This window comes from Trichomonas vaginalis, chromosome VI, assembly GCF_026262505.1.
Source record: "Trichomonas vaginalis G3 chromosome VI, whole genome shotgun sequence".
Classification (NCBI taxonomy): domain Eukaryota; phylum Parabasalia; order Trichomonadida; family Trichomonadidae; genus Trichomonas; species Trichomonas vaginalis.
In genome coordinates this window covers 4,754,568-4,780,295 of record NC_067208.1, presented here as the reverse complement: position 1 = coordinate 4,780,295, position 25,728 = coordinate 4,754,568, and the positions used below count along the sequence as shown (strand labels likewise).

The 25,728-nt window shown below is 31.4% G+C and overlaps 9 protein-coding genes and 2 pseudogenes across 11 annotated transcripts, besides 1 other annotated feature; 4 read left to right on the top strand and 7 right to left on the bottom strand.

Moving 5' to 3' along the window:
- Positions 1-7,032: part of a mobile genetic element that runs on past the window's edge.
- On the top strand, positions 163-987 carry TVAGG3_0806340 (uncharacterized protein; the record flags this gene model as incomplete). The annotated part of the gene is made up of 1 exon (XM_051247526.1): positions 163-987. A coding segment is annotated over one exon (825 nt), but the record flags the coding sequence as incomplete, so codon positions are not given.
- On the bottom strand, positions 1,726-2,590 carry TVAGG3_0806330 (annotated as a pseudogene). Its single transcript has one exon. A coding segment is annotated over exon 1 (865 nt).
- Positions 4,609-5,306, bottom strand: TVAGG3_0806320 (annotated as a pseudogene). The gene has a single exon. A coding segment is annotated over exon 1 (698 nt).
- Positions 5,689-6,290, bottom strand: TVAGG3_0806310 (uncharacterized protein; the record flags this gene model as incomplete). The annotated part of the gene is made up of 1 exon (XM_051247525.1): positions 5,689-6,290. A coding segment is annotated over one exon (602 nt), but the record flags the coding sequence as incomplete, so codon positions are not given.
- TVAGG3_0806300 (uncharacterized protein) lies at positions 6,331-6,549 on the bottom strand (the record flags this gene model as incomplete). Its single annotated transcript, XM_051247524.1, has 1 exon — positions 6,331-6,549. One exon carries the CDS (start codon positions 6,547-6,549, stop codon positions 6,331-6,333), a length of 219 nt encoding a protein of 72 aa, XP_051082999.1.
- Positions 7,033-8,893: 1,861 nt separating the features above from the next.
- TVAGG3_0806280 (uncharacterized protein) lies at positions 8,894-9,109 on the top strand (the record flags this gene model as incomplete). The annotated part of the gene is made up of 1 exon (XM_051247523.1): positions 8,894-9,109. One exon carries the CDS (start codon positions 8,894-8,896, stop codon positions 9,107-9,109), a length of 216 nt encoding a protein of 71 aa, XP_051082998.1.
- A 29-nt stretch (positions 9,110-9,138) lies between these two features.
- On the bottom strand, positions 9,139-9,375 carry TVAGG3_0806270 (N-acetylmuramoyl-l-alanine amidase family; the record flags this gene model as incomplete). Its single annotated transcript, XM_051247522.1, has 1 exon — positions 9,139-9,375. One exon carries the CDS (start codon positions 9,373-9,375, stop codon positions 9,139-9,141), a length of 237 nt encoding a protein of 78 aa, XP_051082997.1.
- A 1,097-nt stretch (positions 9,376-10,472) lies between these two features.
- TVAGG3_0806260 (nerve growth factor signaling pathway) lies at positions 10,473-11,986 on the top strand (the record flags this gene model as incomplete). Its single annotated transcript, XM_001300083.1, has 1 exon — positions 10,907-11,794. One exon carries the CDS (start codon positions 10,907-10,909, stop codon positions 11,792-11,794), a length of 888 nt encoding a protein of 295 aa, XP_001300084.1.
- Positions 11,987-12,223: 237 nt separating this feature from the next.
- On the bottom strand, positions 12,224-14,906 carry TVAGG3_0806250 (helicase protein; the record flags this gene model as incomplete). The annotated part of the gene is made up of 1 exon (XM_001300082.1): positions 12,285-14,882. One exon carries the CDS (start codon positions 14,880-14,882, stop codon positions 12,285-12,287), a length of 2,598 nt encoding a protein of 865 aa, XP_001300083.1.
- A 784-nt stretch (positions 14,907-15,690) lies between these two features.
- TVAGG3_0806240 (uncharacterized protein) lies at positions 15,691-20,451 on the top strand (the record flags this gene model as incomplete). The annotated part of the gene is made up of 1 exon (XM_001299820.1): positions 15,739-20,451. One exon carries the CDS (start codon positions 15,739-15,741, stop codon positions 20,449-20,451), a length of 4,713 nt encoding a protein of 1,570 aa, XP_001299821.1.
- Positions 20,452-20,582: 131 nt separating this feature from the next.
- Positions 20,583-21,824, bottom strand: TVAGG3_0806230 (spectrin binding; the record flags this gene model as incomplete). The annotated part of the gene is made up of 1 exon (XM_001300080.2): positions 20,583-21,824. The coding sequence occupies one exon, from the start codon at positions 21,822-21,824 to the stop codon at positions 20,583-20,585; it is 1,242 nt and encodes a 413-aa protein (XP_001300081.1).
- Between the last annotated feature and the right edge of the window lie 3,904 nt (positions 21,825-25,728).

Below are 25,728 nucleotides of genomic sequence, written 5' to 3'. Positions count from 1 at the left end.
CAAACTTGATGACTCGTTTTTGATAACAGATATTAGACGCAGGCTGAAAATCATCAGTATAAAAACAGTTCTGAAGTAATTGAGGATTTATCACGTGTAATCCGTTTTGTAGATTGTGGAAACAAATATTTCATTCAGAAAGATTACAACATACACGACAAAATGAATCAAATATCATTCGTTCTTCAATCAAACATGAAAGAGTCACTCAAAATGATTAAATTATTTAAAGAAGAAGGTAAAACCATCACAGCATGGGATGTACTACTAAATCAATTATCCTCATTAACCGTTAAGGGTGTTTGCTTTAAATCTGATTCCCCAGATGTTTTCTCAACGTTTCAGGGTTATAAATACAACATTCTCGAAAAACCAGATTACTCAAAAATTGAGATGTTTATGAATTTCATTAAAGAAGTCATTTGTGATAATAACGATGAAGTGTATAAATACCTTCTCGGCTGGATTGCATCAATGATTCAACATCCCGGAATCAAGAATGAAACAGCAATTATTTTGAAAGGACTTCAGGGAACAGGTAAAAACAGATTTACAGACATTATTTCTGAACTCCTCGCTGGTTATTCATGTAAAAACATTACTGAAATAAGTGAGCTAACGGGTAATTTCAATTCGGTTGTTGAAAATAAAATGTTTCTTGTACTTAATGAACTCAAGAATGTTGGTGAAGATAGACTCGCAAACTTCAACGCTTTGAAATCAATTATTACGGATAATGAGATTAGAATTAATGAAAAGAATCAACCCAGAAGAACTGCTCAGAACGTTGCAAACTTCATTTTCGTAACTAACAACGTCTACCCTGTCAAAATTGAAGTTGGAGACAGAAGATACGTAGTTTTAAGGGTTAATGGTAAATTCAAGGGTCAATTTGATTACTTCAAGAATTTAATGGATTCATGCACTAAGGAATTTTATGATAATTTACTGACGTATTTTATGCAATATGACCTTTCATCATTTAATGTACGAATCATACCGATGACTGAAGCCAAACAAGATTTAATCGAGTTATCAACAAATCCTTTAGATGTATGGATAAATACACATTATGATGAATTGTGTGCAGGTATGACGTGTGAAAATGCTCTATTCTGCAAACCATCAGACATGAAAGACAAAAACTTTCAAATGAGTATTAAGGATAAATGTGATAGGAAACATAGAAGAATAGACGGTAAACAAACATGGTGTTATGTTTTGAAAGAAGAAATGAAAGGATTATATAAACAGGTTGAACCAAACGATAATGAGGATTCATTTACTGACGATGAAAATACTGTAAATGAAGCTTTATAAAGTATGATTTGAATTTATTTTTACATTAATCCTCCTGTGTTGTTGTCAAAATGTCATGTTGTCACACTTTTTCAGAGAAGTTAAATGACCTGGTAGCACATGGTAACATGGTAGCACCTTCAGTTCTTCAAAAATAATTCATAACTGCCTTCCTCCTGTGTTGTTGTCAAAATGTCATGTTGTCACACTTTTTCAGAGAAGTTAAATGACCTGGTAGCACATGGTAACATGGTAGCACCTTCAGTTCTTCAAAAATAAGTCATTATTGAATAACCTGTAAACATTAACGTAAACATTTATTTCTGCAGTTCATTCATTACTTCATTACCTAATTAATTACAAACATAAAATATATTTAGTTCATTCAATGAACGCGGTAAGCCTGCAAAGTAGGCTCAAGCACATTCAATAAATGCGGTACCATGCGAATACAGTCATAAATGGTGGCATATAATCTTCACCCAAGCCTGTTGGATTTGTTGTGAAAGTATGTGAATGATTTCCTCCTGGTTCAGTTGGTCGAAAAGTCTTTTTTGCCGAATGGTTATAATCTGGAGATAAAACGTCATTGCCAGCATAATATTCTGAGTTGTATAATGGATGGTCTCTTAATGAGTGACTATGGTCACCAGAAAAGTTTGTCGTTCCTGTATGAGTGTGCGGTGGAAGGTTTGCTTCAGTAATTTTCTTCGAACCTCCTGTTTCCTTTGAAGAGTTTGCACAATACAAAAACCTGTCAACTATTTGTTCCATGCACCAACACCAAACATTACTTGAGGACCTCTTGCATCCATAGATGTATAAATAGAACCCACTGGGTTCATTAAATCAAACATATGAGATATTATAGGATTGTCTCTTTTGAACTTAAGATATAGTGTAACTATTTCAGGTTTCTTCTGGTTTGTGTCAGAATATTTTTTATAATATAATCTTATGTTTTCAGGGTAGGTAAAATCTTGACTATAATATTTATTTCTGTCATCTGTATAATAATATACTATTCTCGTTTTTTCTATTGCATTATATCTTTTATATCTATAATAATCTAAATATAATGTTAACTTTTGTTCATCTATATGTGGTGTTCTGACATCATCTCCATAGTCATAATAATATGGTGCTGGAGCTGGGTCAGGCAATGTCATATCTGCCATTTCATAAACTCTTAAATATTCTTTTGTTCGTCTCCATATAAGTTTAAGTAACAGTTGTTGTCTAATGGAACTTTAACTTGTGTGTCATCATTCTTTTTATAACTTACATACATTTCATTGTTATTTTTCGGAATGAGTTTCCACCGTATACCATTTTTTAAGGAGTGTACAAACTGCCATCTAAAATATTTATTTTCTTCATTGACAGAAAAGTCGCCAACAATAGTTTCAATATTTTTTGTTCCTATCAAACTTTGGTATATTTCGTTAACATATGTTTTATCTGCCTTCTTCCCTAACTCATCGTTAACATATGTTTTATTCCGCTTTAAGGTCTAAACATCCTGAAACCCATCCTGTATCAGCTTTAGTTTTTAAAATCTTTGATGTCCATTCATGATACCATTCAACCATTTCTTTAATTTCATTATCTTTTTCATCCACATATTCCTTATCTGCCTCTTCTTAACTCACTATCCACATATTCCTTATCTGCCTCTTCTTAATCACTATCCACATATTCCTTATCTGCTTTCTCATTATGTCATTTAGGAAACCTTTTATGAATTCCTCATTTAAATTAAATCTTCCAATCTTCAAAACTTTAGGAAATGCATTTAATGCGTAATATCTTTGTTCTTCTGGTGGAATTGATGTTATATCATCCGTTATACCTTTAATTTTTGAATTCATAAATAAAATTTCTTTTATATTTGATATCACTGCACCACCCTTGCAAACGAATTCGAAATGGTCATTTTTCAATACTATCTCCAAATCTCCATATTTCAACCTTTGCGTTTGTTCTGCCGTCTTTGAATTATATGCATATATGGCGTATGTAATGGTCTGAGGGACCTGGGTGCTTTGTGCTTAAGTTGTTGTGGTTGCTGTTGTTTAATCATTTATTATGATTTAAAAATAAATATTTAATCTGTTATCTCATCACTATTTTTTCTATTTGAAATTGCCATAATATTTCATTCATGAATTCTAAATCACAATCAAATAGGTCAGTTATTCTAAATTTAATATTTGATAAATCTTTTGAATGAAGAATAAATGAATTCCCGGATAATTGAAACGGATATGATAAAGAAAATGTTTAAGTTGATGGATAAAATGTTTTGTATTGATGGGTAAGAGTTAGGGTCTAATGTTTGATGTGAAAATCTCATTGGGGTATTAACTTTATCACATTTGATTAAAATGAAATTGGAACCAGTGTCAGAATACAAAACATCCCCAACATCTTTTTCAAAATTTAATATCCCAACAATGAACGAGATGAGGAGTACAAAATTTAATTTTCAGCGGAAATTTAATAAGGTTATTTATTTCATCAAGTTCAAAAAGTTTATCGGGTTTTGATTTAAAATTTTCTTCATACCATACGATAAATGATTCATTTAAATAACTTAAAATCATGTTAATATCCCATTTCGTTTATCACATTATTTATATACATATCATACGTTTTTTCATGGTCATCTTTAATAAATGATATATAATCTGAAGGGTCTAAAAGAATGGGATTAAATTTACCACTCACAGAAACGAGAGTAACATTATAAATTCCGCTAACTGTTAAATTTAATTCACAGCTATTATTCGAAATAATATTGATAATTGACATTTTTATTACGATTAAAAATATGGTAAAGCGTTATTTTCCAGTGATAAATAAAACTAGAATAAGATTACCTCAAGAATTCATAAATTCAACGAATAAGAAATTCATTCATGTTATAAATTTTAGTGTTTTCAGAAAATATGAGTCAATGTCATATTCATCATCGGGTTATATTTCACTTCATTCAAATTTAGTTCAATCAAACCCATATAATGACCATTTCATAAGATTTTTCAGATGGTATTAAAAATGTAATTGATAGATTAAAATATGAACAGATTGACAATATCGAATTTTTGGAATTTTGGTTTAAATATCCGATGGAAAAAAGATTGAAGTTAAAGATAAAGCTGATACTATAACAAAAACAATTACAATGACCGATCCGGATAGTGGGGAACAAAAAGAAATAAAACAAACGATAGAAACTGGTGAAAGGTCAATTATTATTGATTATGATTCAAAGGATTATTATTCAATAATGTTAATGCTTGAATATTAAATAGCCTTAACAAAGAATTTTTCAAGTGATATTTTATATTCATCAACTATTTTATTATAAATATCATTATATGTTAAATGAAGTTCAGTTGTTGTTCCGTTCTTTGATATCTTAATTGTGCTAATATCCTTTATAGGATTTATTTTTGCAACTGTTCCGCAGCATGAAACCTCATCATCTATGAAAATTGAATCTTAACGTCTGAATCTTGAACATCACAAAGAATGGCGATAATGTGAATTAATGATTCATAAGGTAAAATAATTAAACCAGATTGGTCAATTAAATTTATTATTGAATCATAATTATTAATTATTATATCACGGTAAATTTTCATTAATTCAGAATTAATGTCTACTTTATATGGCGCATTGCGACTGGAATCGTAGATTCCTGGGTTCTCGATGTTTGATGAAAGAGGCGGGGGGTATGTTGGATAAGTGGGAATTTCAACAGGTTCTTTACCGGGTTCAGATAAAATGATTGGGTCTCCATTCTCATGGTTTTGCTCCTCCTCCTTTTTCGGTAAGTCACGAGTTAATAAATTTGGTTGAGTTGCTGACCTTGTTAATTCAGGGCTAACATTAACTTTAACATTTTGAATAATTCGTGATTTATCATCATTTACGTTATAACCAACCGTAATCTCTGCTTTTGCGTTTGTGTTCTTTTGACTTGTGAAACGTCTTCTCATTTATAATTGAATAAAAAAAAGAAAAATATATTTAAAGTTTTATTTAGTTGTTACGGTAATATCCCAAGGTTCATCATTGTTTGCTTATACTTTCTTTGTAACTGCACCAATTATGTTATTGATATTGCTTTGAGTTTCTTCCAGTCTTATTTTATCATTTACAATATCTTTAATCATTTCATTACATGCATTCTTAAAACCATCTGATTTTTCTAATTTACGTCTATCACTTTCTTTAATTAAATCAAAGTTATAACCTTGTTGAGAATAAAGTGGTTTCTTTATCAATTCCTTGAACGCTTCTGAAAGTGAAGATGAAGAAATTCTTGCCACTTGAATTGGTTTAAATTCTGCTTTCATTGCTTCTTTCTGTTCATTGAACACTGGATCGAATAAAGCAACTTTAAAGAATTTCTTAGCTGGAATTTCAGGTCTAATATTTGCATATTGATCATCAAACTGGTTAGAATATCGTGGTAATCCATCCGGTCCCTCTTCAATAGCATTTAATTCTTCATTGAAATAAGAATATGGATTATGACGGTATGAATTAATTGGACCATTTTCACCTTCTCCAATGTATTGTTTAACAGCTTTTCCATTTTCATCAAATTGTATAGGATAACGTTCATTATATGCTTTACGTTTAGGATAATCAGACATAGTTAATTTATAACCATTTATGACTTTAATATTACCTTGACCATCAGTAACGAAAACTTCATTTATACCATCAGGTTTTCCATTTGGACCCGTAATGTCTGCTTCGCGTGCTTCCCAATTTGGTCCATGACGTTTGGCATATGCTTGAGCTTCTGGTAATGTTAAAACGTTTCTCATTTGTTTAACATCTTTTTGAAGACCGGCAACAATATGAACTAATTCTTTCATTCCATCTGGAACTTTCATAGTTCTATTATATGGACCCTTTTTGTTTGTCCCTTGTTTTAATGGAACCTGTAGAAGATTTGCTATTTCTGTCATGTTTAATTATAAATAAAAAATAAAAATTAATTATAAAAAGTTAATCAAATTTAACACCTCCTTTATTTAAATCAACTATTATTTTTCCATGTTCTCCTAATTGTTGATATTGTGTGTAAAGTTCATTAATGCTCATTGGTAAATTCACTTGATAAAGCATAACGTTCAACTGTTGACGACTAAACCCACTGAAAATGAAAAGTGTTGATAGATTTGATTTAATGTTTGTGCTTAATGCTTTGAAGTATTGAACAGCCATGAAGAATGAACACTGAATGTGTCGACATTGAGTTAATAACTGATTAAAATATGATTTCTCATTAGTTATTAGTTTTGATTTCACGGCATCATCTAGAAAAATTAGTGAATGCAAAAATTCTCTATCAAAATTTGAAATAGAAAGTGTTTCAAATAATTCATCCCGTTGTTTATCAATAATTTTATCCTCTAATCTTTGCTTCTTGATTGTATTATATAATTCTTTATACATTAAAAAGTTTTTTAAATAATCTTCTGCTTCTTCTTGTGATAAATAAATAATTGGAATTTTGATTAAATGCTTTAAAGATTCAAATGTATCATCTGAAGGTGAACCTGAACGGTTGATATAAATTAACACATGTGAATAGGGGGAAGTGTTAGCAATAATGATAATTTGTTTTAATATCGTTAATGTTTTACCTTTATTTTGTTTACCAATTGCTGCAGTGATTGAATTTAAGTAACATTCAGAATATGGAATTTTCATTAATTTTTCCTTAGATAGAGCATTTCTATTATCACTCATGCTTCATTAATCATATCATCTATGTATGTATTATATACTCCCGCTAATTCTTCATAAGGGGTGGATGAATTTAAATCCATTTAATCAAAAATAAATTTATAATTTTAAACATTTCTATTCATCAATATTTCATCATATGAACTTCTATACTGTGGTGGTGTGTACCTGTTGGATGATATTTCAAACCTTCGTCCGGTGTCCATGTCCAATACGTAGTCCTAGTAAACCAAACCTGAGGAGGATTTGTCACCTTTGAACAGTAAGTGTCATTTTCACCCTGAATGATTGGATAAGCTTTCACTTGTACTGTAACTTGTGAGTTGAAAGTTTCTAATCCATCAAAGAATATACCCGCTCCATCACGTTGAACTGGAATAGTGCATAAGAATGAAGTTTGGTCTTTCCATGTTCTAGCTAATGGCGTGCCATCATCTGCATTCAGTGGTCTAGTTAATGAGTCCTCGTATTCTTCTGTGCATTCATTCACTCCATCTAAATCAGAAGCTTGAAGCATACGTGTAAAGAATATGTCGCCCACTGTGGTCATCGCTTGATCGGGGAAGTTTCTGGAATCTATAGTGACCTGAAGACCTCGAAGCATTGGATTTTCTAAAACTGTTCTTTGCATTGCATTCTTCGGAAATGTTAACACAACATCTGTAACATTATGAAGAGCGTATGAGAAATCTGAGCTGATACCTTCAGGAGTGATGCAACCTCCATTTAGTGAACGAACGTCAATATGTTGAGCTGGAATCATGAATGGATCTTCCTTACTGAATAAACGTGGTATTGCTTTAACTGATTCTTCAATTAAACCGTATCCTGGTGTAATGCATTTATCCTCTAAAACTTCCATCTTTGTGCATGAAATAATAACGTTATCAACTGTTGCGTCAGCAGATGTAGCGGCTAAGCTTGTAATTAATTTGGCAGGAAGTCCGATTTGTTGGAATTTGCGATCATATTTATAAATATGATTCATAATCTTTTCATAATTTTCATCAGTTATCTTTTCATAAACGTAATTTTGTAAATCAGCAACTCTTAACGGGTCAACCTGACAAAATACTAAAGTATCCCTGAAAACATAATATTTAAGAATGATTTCACCAAATGATTTAGGATAATCATCGAACGCCTGAAATGCTAACAAATCATTTACCGGAATAATCATATCAAAAGTGACATCAACTTCTTCATTTGCTTTCTTGAAAACTTCTGAAGGGTCAATATATTTACCACATACTGAGTTATCATATTTTTGAACATTATTATATAACGAATGAACAAACTTTTTAACTTTCCTTTCTGATTTTGGTTTATATGTTGCAAATGCGAAAGATTCACGGGCACAATCCATCTGAAGATAACCGGCATCACCTCTTTCGGTTTCTACTTCTAATTGTTTAAAGCTTTGATTTGATGATTTGTAACCAACGAATAAACGCATGCATTTAAAAGCGGCATCACATGTGAAAGCTTTATTTGAAACTAGAGTTGCTTTAACTTTGCGTTTAATATATGTGTCACCTAATTGGTTCACATCATGAGCCGGATTTGTAATTCTTAAATGAGTTTGTTTATCATCAAAATATGGAGCATCAGAGTCATAGCATGAACTTTCAAGTTCTCTATAATATCTTCTACCGTCATTCTTCGCGAATATTTCATTTATCTTTTCGAATGAATGAAACACATTTCCATTAATCGGTTTAGTGTTTGGCACCAAATAGTTAGTCGTCATTTATTAATAAATAAAAAATCAAAATTAAAAGATGAAAATGAATTTTTAATTTTAATGAAATAATCAACTATGGCTGCAGGTATATTTAAGAAACTGTGGGATAAAGTAAAAAGAGGAGCGCATAAAGTTTGGGAAACAATGAAGAAGGGAGCAAATTGGATATTTAAGAATAAAGAAGCAATTAGTGACATTGCTGAATCAATAACGCCAAAAGCTGCCCCAATAAGAGAAATTTTAAATAAAGGAGAAAAAGTTTATCAAAGACTACAACCGATACTAAGATAAAAATAATTTTAAAATAATTTATTTTTCCACTATCTACCCCCTATTTTATTAAGTATTCCTTCAGCTATTCCACCAATTGCGTTACCTGCTTGTGCTCCCATTGCCGGATTACCTGCTTTTGTACCTAATACTCCACCTATGATAGTTCCTGCCGTTTTCGCTACTGGTGCCAAAAAGTTTGCAACAGGTTTAATAACCTTTTTATAAACCCAACCCGCAGCTTTCTTAATTCCTTCCCATAATTTTTTAAAGAATCCTGCAGCCATTTCTGATTTAATATTAATTAAAAAATATATTTCATCACTTATATTCTAATTTTTATTTAATGATAAATGAAACCAATTTTAAAAATAAATGAAACAGAGGAGGAAGAAATAAATGAAAGTGAAAATGTTCAACAAAAAATAAACGTTGTTAAACCAATTACTGAAACAAAAATTTTTTCATCTGTTGAAGAATTTAATGACTATTATGCCAATAATAAAAAATTATTTGAAGAATTGACAACGTGTAAATTGAATAAAATGTTTAAAGTTGATGGATTCAAAATTTCAAAAATAAAAGGGGTGATTAGTTTGAAATCTATTCCTCAATCAAGAATCACCTCATTAATGAAAATTGATGATTTAACAAAAAGAATAGAAATTATTGAAGAGCGAATAAATCAAATTATTGATTTCATAAATCATGACTCGTTGAGCCCGGGTCCTTAAAACCCATCACTGAGTTCAAGGTTATATTCATCAAATATTTCATTATTAAATGCAACTTCTGCTAGTTTATTTATTTTTTCAATACGATCATTTGAAAGTCTATCGTTTAATTTTTTCTGAAGTTTTTCATTTTCTAGTTCTAAAATTTTACATGGATGATATTTAAACCCGTTAAATTCTTTTTCCTCAGTTTTAATCATTAATCTACAAAGAACTTTAGTGAGGTGGTTTTGTTGTTTAAACCATTTATCCTTAATATTTGTTATAAATTCAATATCCGGAATTAATTTCCAAATTTTTGAATTTTCGATTAATTTACCATCAAATGCAAAAGCAATAGGTTTAATATTAAACTTACCTTTATAAAATAAACTTTGTATGTAATCATCAAAATAAACGTCTACTTGTTTAACCTGGGTGAGAATTGGTGAAAGTTTATTCATTAATTGATTTACAGTCACGAATTTTGATTCACTCATTTCTTACGAATTAAAAAATAAATTATTCAAAAATGTAAGACATGAATTTTTAAAGTTTATTTTTTAAAAAATTTTTTTATTTTTTTTATTTCATTATGTTTGGGCTGAGTGTAAATGTCTTACAATTTTGAAAATTTTTTAAATCTTGATTTATTCAAAAACGTAAGAATAAAAACCGTAAGAATCATACATTTTTTACTTCATATGTCAAAAAAAATGATACAAAATCGTTCAATATTGTATGAATTCTTACGTTTACAAAAAAAGTCACACAACCCATCCACATATACTACTATAATTATCAAGCACTTGACAAGGTTATTTTAACAATCAACAATGTTGAAATCGCCCTCACAAAGTCATTCGCAGTTGCAATTTCGGAAGCTTTTTACTCACAGTATCTTTTAGATAATAATTTTGCTAAAATTGATATTACAACCGAAGTGAAATCACCAGACACATACAATATTTTAAAAGATATTCTCCAATACAGAAAAACAGAAATCGAATGCGATGAAACAATTTTGAAAGACATCTTTCATATTGGAACCACACTTCAGATACAAGAACTCATAGATTTATATAAAGTACATATTATTGATCAAATGAAAATCGACAAAAATAATTGCATTCAATTACTTGAATTTTATTTCGATATTTCTTCAAAAGAAAAGATTTCCGAATGCATTGATTTTATTTCATCACATTTCTATGAAATCAACAAAGATCAACTCAAAACAATTTCTAAAAAACTTGGAATTGATATTCTTCAAAGAATATTTTGCAACGACAAACTTGAACTTGATGGTGAAGATTCATTTGCTAATTTCATTATTTCCCTTACGAAAGAAAGCAAAGAGTTCTATCCTTTGATCGAAAACATTTATTTTGAGTTTTGTAATGAACAAACAATTAAAGACATCCAAAACTTAACAGATACTAATAATTTCCAAAATATTGTGAACTCATTCGGCGATTCACTATTGAGAATAAAGAATCACAGCTCTAAAAACAGAAATAAGTTTATTGTTACATTAGTCACAAATTATTTTGAAAGCGGAGATGTCGAAATGTCTGCTTCATCTATAGATTATAGCAAGTCCATTGACATAATTAATAAGTATAGAAGTGACGATTATTTCATAACTCAAAATATTCCTAATTCATGGGTTCAATGGAAGATAAAACAAAATTATTCAATTCAACCCACTGAATATATTGTTAGAACTGTGCCAAATAACAAGGGTTACAGTGGCTGCCATCTTCAAACATGGAAAATTGAAGGAACAACTATTAATGGAGAAACAAAAGTTCTTCATGAAGTAAATAAATCACCTCTTATTAAAGGAGAAATCCGTAAATATCATTTAAATACAGAAGACAAATTTATATCATTCAAATTTGTCCAAACAGACAAAAATTATTCCGATAATGATTATTTAGTTCTAGATGTTTTTGACTTTTCAGGAAATTTATATGAAAATATAAAGTAGTTGAAGACATTTCCATCATTTGAAAATCGAACGTCATGTCTCCCATTCTAAGTGTATTCGAACAAAAGTCCTCATAAATTGTTAACACCAATACCTGTGATGCATTTGAAAACATCTTTGCATTTCTAACAGTAGACATTGACCCATTCGACGCCTTTATTTGACTGCTATCATGTCTTACTATGATATTATAAAATGATGATAAATTTTTTTTATACATAATCAAATCCGTTTTTATTGTATTGTAGATCAACTGGTTTTCCATTCTGGTTCTTAAAAATTGAGCGAAATGAGATAACTGACATCTCAAATTATGAAAACGAGCTTTCGTTATAAAGAAATACATATTTAAAAAAAGTTTTATGAACAACATTATTATAAACAAATCATATTCGCTTCTGAATCTCAAAATTTGAGTGAATTTAAAGGAATACACGCGAAGAATATGTGATATTTAGTCTATTTATATAAAACAAATAATAATAAAAAATTATTGCAAAATATCTGGAATATCTTGTCCAGCTTGTTCCATATACTTTCGAAGTTCATATCTAAGTCTATCATCCTTTCTTCTATCGAAAAGAGAGATTGCGACTCCTGTTCTGTCCATTCTACCTGTCCTTCCAATTCTATGAGCGTATTCAGTAATAGAATCAGGCATATCGAGGTTCACAACATGTGTAATATCATTTACATCAATACCTCTACTGAGAACTGCTGTGCAAACCATTGCAATTGGATAATTTGCATGTTTGAATGCGTTTAAAGCCTTTTCTCTATCAATTTGATTGACATCACCATGAGTATAAACAACTTTAATATGTGGTGCAAGATAATCATGTGCTTCTTCAACAGTTCTCTTTGTTTTACAGAAAATAATAATTTTCGGATATGATTCATTACCTTTTGATCTCTTTATACCTTCAACTATTTCTCCGAGTTGTCTTAAGCTATCCCTATCTTTTTCAATGACCATCTGCTTGATGTTAATGTTAATTGTTAATTCCCTTGAATTCACAATAACTCTGATGTATTCTCCCAAATAATTTTGTGCCATAAACTGAACTTCATCTGGCCATGTCGCAGAAAACATAAGAGTTTGGATGTTTTTAGGACATCTTGATATAACAGCTTTGCATTGAGGTTCAAAATCATTTGAAACCATTTTATCTGCTTCATCAATAACAACAATTCCAATTGATTCTGGTTTGATGTTGTTATTTCTTATGAAATCTAATAATCTTCCAGGAGCAGCAGCAATAATATCAGCGCCAGCAATATCTCTTATTTGTTGCCTTCTGTTGTTTTCTCCTCCATAAGCAACAGCTACTTTTACTGATGTGTTTTTAGTCAAAATTTCACCAAATTCTTGTATTTGTTTAACTAATTCTCTTGTATTTGCCATAATCAAAACATGTGGTCCTCTCTTCTTATTTTGATTAATTACATATGTAATTGCAGGAATCAAATAGGCAGCAGTCTTTCCTGATCCTGTTTGAGCAATTCCAACAAGATTCATGCCAGACATAACAATAGGAATTGCGATTTTCTGGATTGGTGTTGGTTCTGTCCAATTTTGCTCTCTTACGTTTTGGAAAAGTTCAGGAAGCATCATTTGTGGATTAAATTGGAATAATCGATGTGGACAATCTCCAATGATTTTTATGTTCTCTCTTATTTTGAAATCTTCAAATTCTTGATCAGAAACAAGTCCAACAGACATATTCAGTCTTTGAAAATCTCCATCAACTCTTTCTGAAGCAGAATTTTCTATTTCTTCGCAAAGAAGTGTTGTATCTTTGCTTCTGCCTCCTGATGAATATCCTCCACCGAAATTAGATGATTTCTTATTGGAAGAAGAGGAATTATCATTGTAATTCTGGTTGTAAGAATTACCATTATCATTTCCACCGAAATTACCTTGATTTCCACCAAAATTACCTTGATTTTGGCCAAAATTTCCTTGATTTCCGAAATTATCATTTTGATTTCTTTGGCCAAACTGATTTTGATTACCCGTATCATTACCATTTCCTTGGTTATAGTCATTTCCACCGAAATTACCCTGATTTTGGCCAAAATTACCTTGATTTCCGAAATTATCATTTTGATAATTTTGATTTCTCTGACCAAACTGATTCTGATTGCCCATATCATTTCCATTTCCTTGGTTATAGTCATTACCGCCAAAATTTCCTTGATTTCCGCCGAAGTTTCCTTGATTTCCAAAATTATCATTTTGATTTCTTTGGCCAAATTGGTTTTGATTACCCATGTCATTACCATTTCCTTGGTTGTAATCATTGCCACCAAAATTACCTTGATTTCCACCAAAGTTTCCTTGATTTCCAAAATTATAATTTCGAGAGTTTTGGTTTCTTTGATCATATTGATTATATCTATCATTATCATTCCATGGAGGTTGATTATCTCTATTTTGGCCGAAGTTTCCGCCGAAATTTCCTTGATTTCCATAATCGTTTCTAAAATTCTGATTTCTTTGGTCAAATAAGTTCATATTCCTCTGGTTATAACCATAGCCTTGGTTTGGACCATTCATGTAATCGTTATCGTATCTATTTCTGTTGTAATCGTTTGGTCGGTTTCTTCCGTAATCGTTATATTGATTTTGATTTCCTCCAAATCTCGAATTTTGATAATTATCATCGGGTCTTCCTCTATCGTTATAATCTCTCCTGCCATAATCATCTCTAAAATTGTCATTTGGATAATTTCTATTTCTGCCATCAAATCCGTCATTATAGTTGTAATTTCCTCGATAGTTACGATCATTTGGGCCATTCTGATCAAATCTATTGTAATTGCCTTGATTTCTATCATTGGGATTAAAATTATTATCTTGAAAATACGGTCTTTGATTTTGATATGAATTTTGCTGATTGTATTGGTTTCCTCTTTGATCGAAATTACCATTTCCGAATTGTTGGTTCATTCCGTTGTAATTTGAATTTGGTTGATTTTGCTGGTTTTGATTGTCATTCATATCTTTTCTATCGGCACCGTCATTGGTCATGTTTGGACCAGAATTTCGAATGTTGTCAACACTTCCAGCACCTTGAGAGTTCATTTTTGTGAAATTTGAAAATTTATAAAAAATTCACTTCAGTCATTGACTTCATCGAGGAAGTTAAAAGTGCAAATTTGATATATTAGCTATCATCATTTGGTAATCAGTGGTAGCTAATAAATTCAATATTAGAATGGATTTTTTCCACAAATTTCTACAAAAACCTTATAGTTTGGGTATTATAAGGTATATATCTTCAGGAATGAGAAAATTACGATAGATTTTGGCCATATTGGTCAATTTCCTTGAAATCGACTCTTCAAATATATCCATTAATGTAAGAGGACATCATCTCTCGTTACTACTATACACAAATTTATATAGTGCTTCGAAGCTCTTTCAATTTCATGGTAAGGGAAGAAATAGATATTGAAATAATATTACAAATAGTTTTACTTTTTCATATCCAGCTTAAAAACATAGAATTAAATAGAAGATTGTGATATTTCAAAAAATATTTAGAAAATAAAAAATTGTTCTCAAATAAAGCAGATATTTTCATTCAAGAGGTACATTCCTCAGCGATTTTAACAGGAAAAGACATCCTTCAATAGAACATCACTGAAGTGAATATATTTGAGAAAAAAGCTAAATTAAACAAATTACATAGCATATTAGTATTAGAATGCTTTGAGATACGCTGTTCGGTGCTTTTTCACTGAAATCAACCGCACCTTGGTATGTGATTTGATCAGATCGAAAAAATTTCGTAAAAAAAATTATTTCAAAAAGTGCCATAGAGAAAAATACTCTTCAATTGATCCGAAAACAGATTTATCTCATTAGATACACATAGAAGCTTTTAAATATTTTATTCAAAAATTGTCATTTTTTCAAATAACAATTATTTGGGGAAATGAATGATGTAACTGAGGTGTTCACCGATCCAAAAGCACTCACTACATCAGTATTCCCACCAAAAATCAAGGCATTCATGAATTATTTTGATGATTTTTCGAAGCAATGTTATAAATCAGCAGTAGAACACGTTTCTCAAAAAAGAGCAAACAAGCTTAAAGCAGACGATACAAAAACAACCGAACATGATGACTTAATTGAATATTTTCAATCTTTTTCTCTTCAAGAAATCGCAAATAAAATTAAAGATTTTCAGTTGTATAATAAGACTAACGCCTTTAATGATTTATTCAGAGACAAGCTAAATGAACTTCTAAATGAACCACCAGGACACTTAGGAATGAAAATATTAATTTCGACATTATTTTGTGATATTTCATTAATCGCACATTTCTTACATTCATCAGAAAAGTTCTCTAATCATGAAGATTATGATTTCTGTAGAAGCGCTACAAAAATGTTAATCAATTCTCCACAACCTCCTTTGTTTTATCCAAATATTCTAGCGGAACCAACACAATCTATCGAAATACCAGAAATTGTTCCTGTTGTTCCTACGTCAATTGCTATTGTTGACAGCTCATTTTACATTGGTATGCCAGACAAGCATCTGGCGATTGTGGAAGTGAAAGGAGACAAAACAATTGCATCCAAAATTATTCCTTTCGAGGTCTTTTCCGTTCCTTTTTCAATTGTTACGAAAGGAAAAGTATTAGTTTTCGTTGCAAAGGATCTTCCACCCCTGAAACTTACTAATGGTCACTTTTACAACCTACAGGTGAAGTTCCCTTTTTCATCTGTATTTAATAAGAGTTTAATTGCAAATTTCGAACCCCCAACTATTTCGGACGGAAACAAGTTTTACTGCGTCAGATTTGGCGATAATCCGTCTATTTCTACTTATATTATTGATGATTTAATTATTCGTTACCAAGATTCAGTCGGATTAGTTAAAAATGACCAAGAAATGATTCCTCCTTTTACAGAGTTACTTCCTTTGAGTCAAAAAAATATCGCTTCCATGTCAGTTAATGGCACATTTATAAATTTCATTTTATTTCAAGATGGTGTTCGAGTTTGCCGCATATTTAATGTTATCACTGGCTATCATCTGAAGGATGTCCTGCTAACATCAGATATGCCGTTCAATTCCATGATTTTCGACCCACAAAGATTAGGAATTTGGATTTTGACGGATTCTACACTGAATTTCTACAAGAATTATTCTAACATATCACATTCAATGATCAATTATATCATTCCAAAGTTTAGATCCGATTATTCAACTGCAAAAGACAAATCTCAGCTCCAAATATATACAAGTGCATTATCAACATACACGCAACAGCTCATTGGCTCAAATTCACCTGATTTAGTGTTCAGATTTACTGGAAAAGGAACAAATTGTTTGGAATATACAGTAATTCAATTTATTAAAGAGAAAAATTTCAATTTAGCACAAATGTTCATGATATACTTACCATTAAACTACGCACAACCAACATTTCGTGAAGAATACTCTTCTCAACTCTTGAATTTGTTGAATTCTTGTTATTCAGACACTAATTACAAACAATTACATAAGACGATAGTATATTTATTTTTGTCTTCACTCGACCACTTTATTATGACCGATAAAAGAATTTCCGAAATTTTGCTTCAGAAAATTCTATCGTCTGCCGACAAATATTATGTTTTAATTTTCAGATATATGGATACGTCTAAGAGTTTCCTTTCGATTATGAAGCCAAATCAACTCTCTGTTTTTGTTAATTTTATTTTCTCATATGATTTGAAAATTCCGGACTTTATCTACGGTATATTGTATTCTATACAAGCTCATGCTTGCTGTTCGCAGGATCCTGTTCTAATTAATATGCTTTTGCAAGAATTTTCAACAAGATTGCTGCAAACTTTCACAGAAACGAATGATTTCCAGAACACTATCATCACAATACTTATTGAGAAGTTCGTTGCCTGTCTATCGCATCTTGCTAAGAGGTTTTTAGAATTTTATAAGCTGTCATTTAATCTTTTTGGACTTTCCAGCGCCTTGACCAAATATATAGATGATGGAAACTGCAAGATGCTCAACAAACTGATCTTTGAGTTCAAATTTTCTGCTTTTATGATCGCAGCGAACCAATTAAGGTCAAAACACTTCATTATCTCAAAGAACATCCAGCTTAATGAGTTTGCTGATGGAAAATACACGTTTAACCACCAAATTCCTGATTGTTTCAAAAATATTTTGGAACAAATCTTCAAACAATCAATTGTTTACAGCCAAACACCGAAATACATACAGAAGAAAGTCGACAAACTCTGTGAATTGATCGAAAACAACCCAGATCAGAAAGATCTCTTCATGGCAAGGGCTAATTCGTTAATTCCTATACTTCCTCAGCCATTTTATTCCGTAGTTGGTCACCTGAGCGGCCACGAAGCCAAAATTTTCATCAAAAAGTCCGAAATCCCCATCACAGACGTTGTGAAAATAATGATGGAACATTTTGACACGAAAAACAACCTTGATTTGCTGTTTTTCGACCATGTACAGCATATATTCCAGAAGCATTATGACAAGTTCTATTACATTGACCTCCAGAAGCTCCAGGAATTCATAATGAAGTTTTATTTGGATATCAAATTCCCAATTCCACTTTTGAAGTACTCGAAATGCAAACTAATATATTCCATGAAGGACATACTTGCAGGAGATATAAACAATCAGTACGAAAGATTCTGGGAATTGGTTGATATGTCAAATTTGGTCGATGTCTTCACACAACAGATCAATAATACGCCAAACGATATCTACTTCAGCAAGGAATTACGTGTACAACTGATAGACATCCTTTTAATGGCGAAATTGATTATTAAAAACCGTAAAACTCTGGATCCGGTCACTTCCAAGGTCTTAGAGATCTGCAAACATGTGTTTTACTCCGGATACGCTCCAAACATCAAGATTTGTCTTGAAATTTATGAGATGTTATTCGAATATGACACAAAAAGCACAGAATTCCTTTCTTACTGCATCAATGTTATTGGCAATACCATGTTTATGCATGACATTTGCATTGATCAGTCGAATTTTGCAGGAATTCTGCATATTGCAAATTTATTTGCAATTTTCTTTAGAAGATATCTGAAGCATAAAGAAATATACAACGAGTTCATCAATATGCTTCGGAATCCTTCGAAACAAGTCCAATTGTTGCTGTTAATAATTTGTAATAATTATTTTAACGTTCCAACATATGGACAAAAGGTTGAAGTGATGCAGGATGGAAAGCTTATATCAGGAACAGTTGATAAACTTCATTTACCGAATGTTTTGATCATAAATAACGAAAATAACGAAAAGATTTCGATAAATCCAGAAAATATCTTGAAAACAGTTGTAAAAGAACATCAAGATTTCGATATCTCTTTGTTTAAAGATGATTTCAAACTAATCCTGGATATTTTCGAAAATTTCGAAAATGATCAAAGCATTTTCAGACCATTTTACTTTGCATCGCTTGCAACATTTTGTGAAATCGACGAATTCGCTCAGAACATGTCAGAAAAGTTGATTCAAAAGATTATTGAATATTCTTCTTTGCCGAAGAGAAATTATGAGAATTTAGAGATGATTTTCATGAATTCTCTGACGATTTATACTTCTCCTTTGCCGTTCTTCGCTTTTGACTCCGAAAAAGTCGAAATTATTGATAATAAAACTTCAATTATCAATTATCTAGCGAAATTCGACAAATTCTCCTTTGACGATTCATTAATATCAATGGAGGAACCATCAAAGTTCATTTCAACACCATTGCCGCTTTGTATTCCTTTCGAAATCGATTTTGAAAGTTTCGAAAATTCCGAAAAAGAAAATTTCCAAATTTTTGTCACTTTTTTGGGTGAAAAAGATAATTCCCGATTTTTAACAGAGAAAACAGGCCATAAAACCAATCTAAAAATAGTTTGCGATCCAACAAGCAAATTATTAGCAGTTGGCGAAGATAATTATTTAATTCAACCATGTGTTGACATTTGTTACATAACTATTTTGTTATCTGCAGATGTTTTCATTAATTATCATGTGGGAATCGATTTTTGTTACACGAAACAAACGAAATGGCCTGAAATTTTCAAAATTCCTAAACTTAAAAAAGAAAAAATTGAAGAAATCCCGTTTGAAGACTCGATTTCGAATCTTTGGTCAATAATGAATGATTACTCACTTGAATTATCATCCAAATATTGTAGACAAAGTCTTTCATGTCTTATCAATCAAAGGAAACAAGATTTTAGATTAATTTCATCATTTGTTTTTAATCAAATTTTTGAAATTGAAAAATTCAAAAATTTGATTTCAGAAGAGTTAATTGAAGCAGTTTTTGAAATGTGTGAAAAGAAATATGATGAAATGAAACAATTGAATATTTCATTTAATAATAATTCAGCATATTTCAGTGACGAGAAAGAAGAAAATTCATTAGAAATCAGAGAAAATGTTTATTTGAATATTCCAGAAAATGAAAATTCGGAAACAATTATTTCATTCAAATCTATTTTAAATGATTGTTTGACAATTGTTTCTTTTATTAGCAAAGACAAAGAAGATTTCCTCGAAAGAATCAAGTCATTTGAACAGTATTTTAGTGATTTCGAAGATTTCACTCATATCAAAGATATTTTTATTCAATCAAAGTATTGATTTGTTTATATTTTTATTGTTGTTTATAAAACATTTATTAAATAAATTCGAGTTTTTTTAAATGTTCATTTCTTATCAAGTTATGGGATGTTCCTAAGGTTTTCAAACACCCAATATATTTTCATTTCGAATTAATTAACACTGCGAAAGATTTTTCCTGAAAAATCCAAAACATCGAGTCTCAACATATTATTGTCTGTACAATTTTTACCTGTTTGAATTAATTTGAAAGAAATAAATTTATCTTTTGTGTCAAGTGAATATTTACGAACTTCGCCATAATCTAATGGAGAATTATTTACTTCATGAAGAACTTTTGTTTCTCCATTAATAGTTGTTCCTTCAATTATCCACGTTCGAAGATGGCAGTCACAGTAACCCTTGTTATCTGGCACAGTTCTAACAATATATTCAGTGGGTTGAATTGAATAGTTTTGTTTTATCTTCCATTGAACCCATGAATTAGGAATATTTTGAGTTATGAAATAATCGTCACTTCTATACTTATTAATTATGTCAATGTACTTGCTATCATCTATAGATGAAGCAGACATTTCGCCATTTCCACTTTCAAAATAATTTGTGACTAATGTAACAATAATCTTGTTTCTGTTTTTAGAGCTGTGATTCTTTATTCTCAATAGTGAATCGCCGAATGAGTTCACAATATTTTGGAAGTTATTAGTATTTGTTAAGTTTTGGATGTCTTTAATTGTTTGTTCATTACAAAATTCAAAATAAATGTTTTCGATCAAAGGATAGAACTCTTTGCTTTCTTTCGTAAGGGAAATAATGAAATTAGCAAATGAATCTTCACCATCAAGTTCAAGTTTGTCGTTGCAAAATATTCTTTGAAGAATATCAATTCCAAGTTTTTTAGAAATTGTTTTGAGTTGATCTTTGTTGATTTCATAGAAATGTGATGAAATAAAATCAATGCATTCGGAAATCTTTTCTTTTGAAGAAATATCGAAATAAAATTCAAGTAATTGAATGCAATTATTTTTGTCGATTTTCATTTGATCAATAATATGTACTTTATATAAATCTATGAGTTCTTGTATCCGAAGTGTGGTTCCAATATGAAAGATGTCTTTCAAAATTGTTTCATCGCATTCGATTTCCGTTTTTTTGAGTTGAAGAATATCTTTTAAAATATTGTATGTGTCTGGTGATTTCACTTCGGTTGTAATATCAATTTTAGCAAAATTATTATCTAAAAGATACTGTGAGTAAAAAGCTTCTGAAATTGCAACTGCGAATGACTTTGTGAGGGCGATTTCAACATTGTTGATTGTTAAAATAAATTTGTCAAGGGCTTGATAATTATTGATTCTCTGGAGTACTTGGTTATTGAGCTGAATCAAAACCATTTTTTATGGTAAATTTATCCAAAATTTTTCTATTTTGAAAAAATCCTTGTTTAGGTGGTATCAGAATAGATATTAGATATGATATTATATTTTGACTGTTAACATGCTTTATAGTTTCATTTTGGACCAAATGAGCTGAATTCAGTTTTAGAATCTATAATTTTAATATAAAAATGTTATTGTGTAAATACAGTAGTCTCAAAAAATCAATTTTGATATAAGCAAACATTTAAAAAAGAATTGGCTGAAATAATTTTTTCGGTAAATTTAAACAAGCATTTTCTTTATTATATTATTGAGGCCTAATTAAAGAAATTCATTGTATCAATAGATCGATTTATTGATATTTTTAATTGACTCAGAATTTTCGTATCACGACTTTTTTCTAAGAAATCTGCCTGAAAAGTGACAATCTTCAAAACTATACAAGTTTGAAAATATATAATTATGAATTATATTGCTAAATCATTAATAATCTTATATTTATATTTCAAAGAACTTTATTCTCCTTTATTTTGCTTTTCTTGGAAATATTATTCATGGAATGATATGCTAGGGATGCGACGGTTTTACGCCATGACCGTTTAAAAATAGAATAATACGCCATTTTTGGGGCCGAATGGCGGGTACTTCGTACCTGCCATTCGGCCGAATAACAAAACAATACAAAATTATCGCCGTCCTTTTTTTTTCTTTCTTTCTCTTTTTTTTCTCTCTCTCTCTTTCTTTTCTCTTTCCTCTTTTTACTCCTCTTTCTCTTTTCATCATTAAACGTAGAAAGATATATTAATATTATTTTAAAATTAAAAAAAAAGAAAGAAAGTATAATAAGTAATTATTTAGTTATCGATATATATATGTAAAGTGATAATCTGAGGATAATCTGAGGAGGAGTCTGAGGATTAGACCGAGGAGTAGTTTGAGGAGTTTGAGGAGTAGTTTGAGGAGTAGTCTGAGGAGTTTGAGGATAATCTGAGGAGGAGTTTGAGGATTAGACTGAGGAGTTTGAGGAGGAGTCTGAGGATAATCTGAGGAGGAGTCTGAGGATAATCTGAGGAGGAGTTTGAGGATAATCTGAGGAGGAGTCTGAGGATAATCTGAGGAGGAGTCTGAGGAGTTTGAGGATAATCTCAGGAGTCTGAGGATAATCTGAGGAGGAGTCTGAGGATAATCTGAGGAGGAGTTTGAGGATAATCTGAGGAGGAGTCTGAGGATAATCTGAGGAGGAGTCTGAGGAGTTTGAGGATAATCTCAGGAGTTTGAGGATAATCTGAGGAGGAGTCTGAGGATTAGACCGAGGAGTAGTCTGAGGAGTTTGAGGATAATCTGAGGAGGAGTTTGAGGATTAGACTGAGGAGTTTGAGGATAATCTGAGCATAATCTGAGGAGGAGTCTGAGGATTAGACCGAGGAGTAGTTTGAGGATAATCTGAGCATAATCTGAGGAGGAGTCTGAGGATTAGACTGAGGAGTAGTTTGAGGATAATCTGAGGAGTAGTTTCAGGAGTAGTCTGAGGACTAGTCTCAGGACTAGTCTGATGAGGAGGACTCTAAGGAGTAGTCTGAAGAGTAGTCTCAGGAGGAAGATCTGAGGAGGAGTCTTATGAGGAAGATCTGAGGAGTAGTCTGATGAGGAGGGGTCTAAGGAGTAGTCTGAGGATGATGAGTAATCTGATTAGGAGTAGTCTGAGGATGATCTGAGGATAACCTGATGACTAGTCTAGGAGTGGTCTAATAAAAATGTAAAATATTTTCAAAGAAAAAATTCTATGAATTTTATATTTTAATTCTTAGCATTATACTGAATAAAATAAACATAAATATCAAAATTTGAAATTGAACACGCCAAAAAATTGATAATCCACATTCAATATTTTGTAAGTGGCGTACTTTTTGAATACTCGCCATACGCCTTGGAGTTCTCAATTTTGAATTCGCCTTTATTTGGGCGACCTCAGAAAAATACGCCATTAAGAAAATATTGTATGAGATTTTAAATTTGAACACGCTCTACCTTAAGGAATTAAATTTATTAAGATATATTTATATATAATAAACGATTACTTAAAAAAAAGTATTTCATCGCTTATGTAAGTTTCAAAAAAATCACGAAAATAAAAAAATCAAGATTAAAATTTTATTTTTAATTTTTGAATTTCTCAAATGGCGAAATTTTTGGGCGAACAAAAAAAAGTACGCCTGGTCAAATGGCGTGTTTAACGCATCCCTATGATATGCTTCGGCCATTGTCCAACGATACTGTCTCATACTCTAGGTTTTTTGTCTTGAATTTTTCATTTTCGAATTTTTTTGGATTTTTGTAAAGTTTGGGCGGTTTTCGATATTGAAATCAAAATTTTTGATTTTTAAATAAGCCATTATTAAATATTATTCAATATCTTTATAAATATCACTTAATTATAGAAATTCAAACCCATAAAAATTTATCCGTTATTTTATTATTTTTTTTATCAAAAAACCAATAACGTTCACTTCACATCCGGACAAAATTGAATACTTTGTCTTGGAGAAAAGACAAAATCCATTCAAATTATCGTTTTGTCTTGGAGAAAAGACAAAACCTATATGAATTGTCTTGGATAAAAGACAAATTTCTATAGTTTGTCTTTTATTCAAGACAAAATTCACACAAATTATAGGTTTTGTCCAAGATTTGAGAAGTTGAAGCACACCATCTAATGAAGATGGCCCCTTCGATGGCTGGTGTGAAGCGTTAAATCAACTTCGGTTTTGCCATACTTTTAGAAGTATCCGAGGAAATCGTACTCGAGTTCCCCGCCTCAAGCAACAAGGAGCTACAGGAAGCTGGTATATCCAGTATACCTGAAGTTCCTTGTTGCTTGGCTTCCTCGACTTACTCGCTCTAATCCCTCATCTCAGATCCCTCAAACATCCTCGACCTACTCGTTCTCACTCACCTCTCAGACCTCCTCTACATACACTCATCCTTCACTCATACCTCATCCTCCCTCAATGAACTCAGACTTTCCTCATTCTACCTTATCATCCCTCAGGCTCTCTCATTATCCCTCATAACTCCCTCATTCTACCTCAGACTAACTCATCCTACTTCTACCTTATCATCCCTCATTCTTCCTCAGACTCGCTCATCATCCCTCATCCAACCTCATCATCCCTCATCCAACCTCATCATCCCTCATAACTCGCTCATCATCCCTCATCCAACCTCAAACCTCGCTCATCATCCCTCATCATCCCTCATAACTCGCTCATCATCCCTCATTCTACCTCATTCTACCTTATCCAACCTCAAACCTCGCTCATCATCCCTCATCATCCCTCATCCAACCTCATAACTCGCTCATCATCCCTCATTCTACCTCATTCTACCTCATCCAACCTCAAACCTCGCTCACCATCCCTCATTCTACCTCATCCAACCTCATACCTCGCTCATCATCCCTCATTCTACCTCATCATCCCTCATAACTCGCTCATCATCCCTCATCATCCCTCATAACTCGCTCATCATCCCTCATTCTACCTCATTCTACCTCATTCTACCTCATCCAACCTCATAACTCGCTCATCATCCCTCATAACTCGCTCATCATCCCTCATTCTACCTCATTCTACCTCATCATCCCTCATAACTCGCTCATCATCCCTCATTCTACCTCATCCAACCTCATAACTCGCTCACCATCCCTCATTCTAACTCATTTTACCTCAGACATGCTCATCATCTCTCATCATCCCTCAGCCGATCTCATTCTACCTCAGAACTCTCTTATTACCCCTAACTTTGTATTGTCAGAATAAAAACTTTATTTTTAATAAATTTCAATTTTTATTTTTTCTCATTTTATATTCTTATTTTCTATACTATAGATAAAAATACTCAAATAACTCTATTAAATACA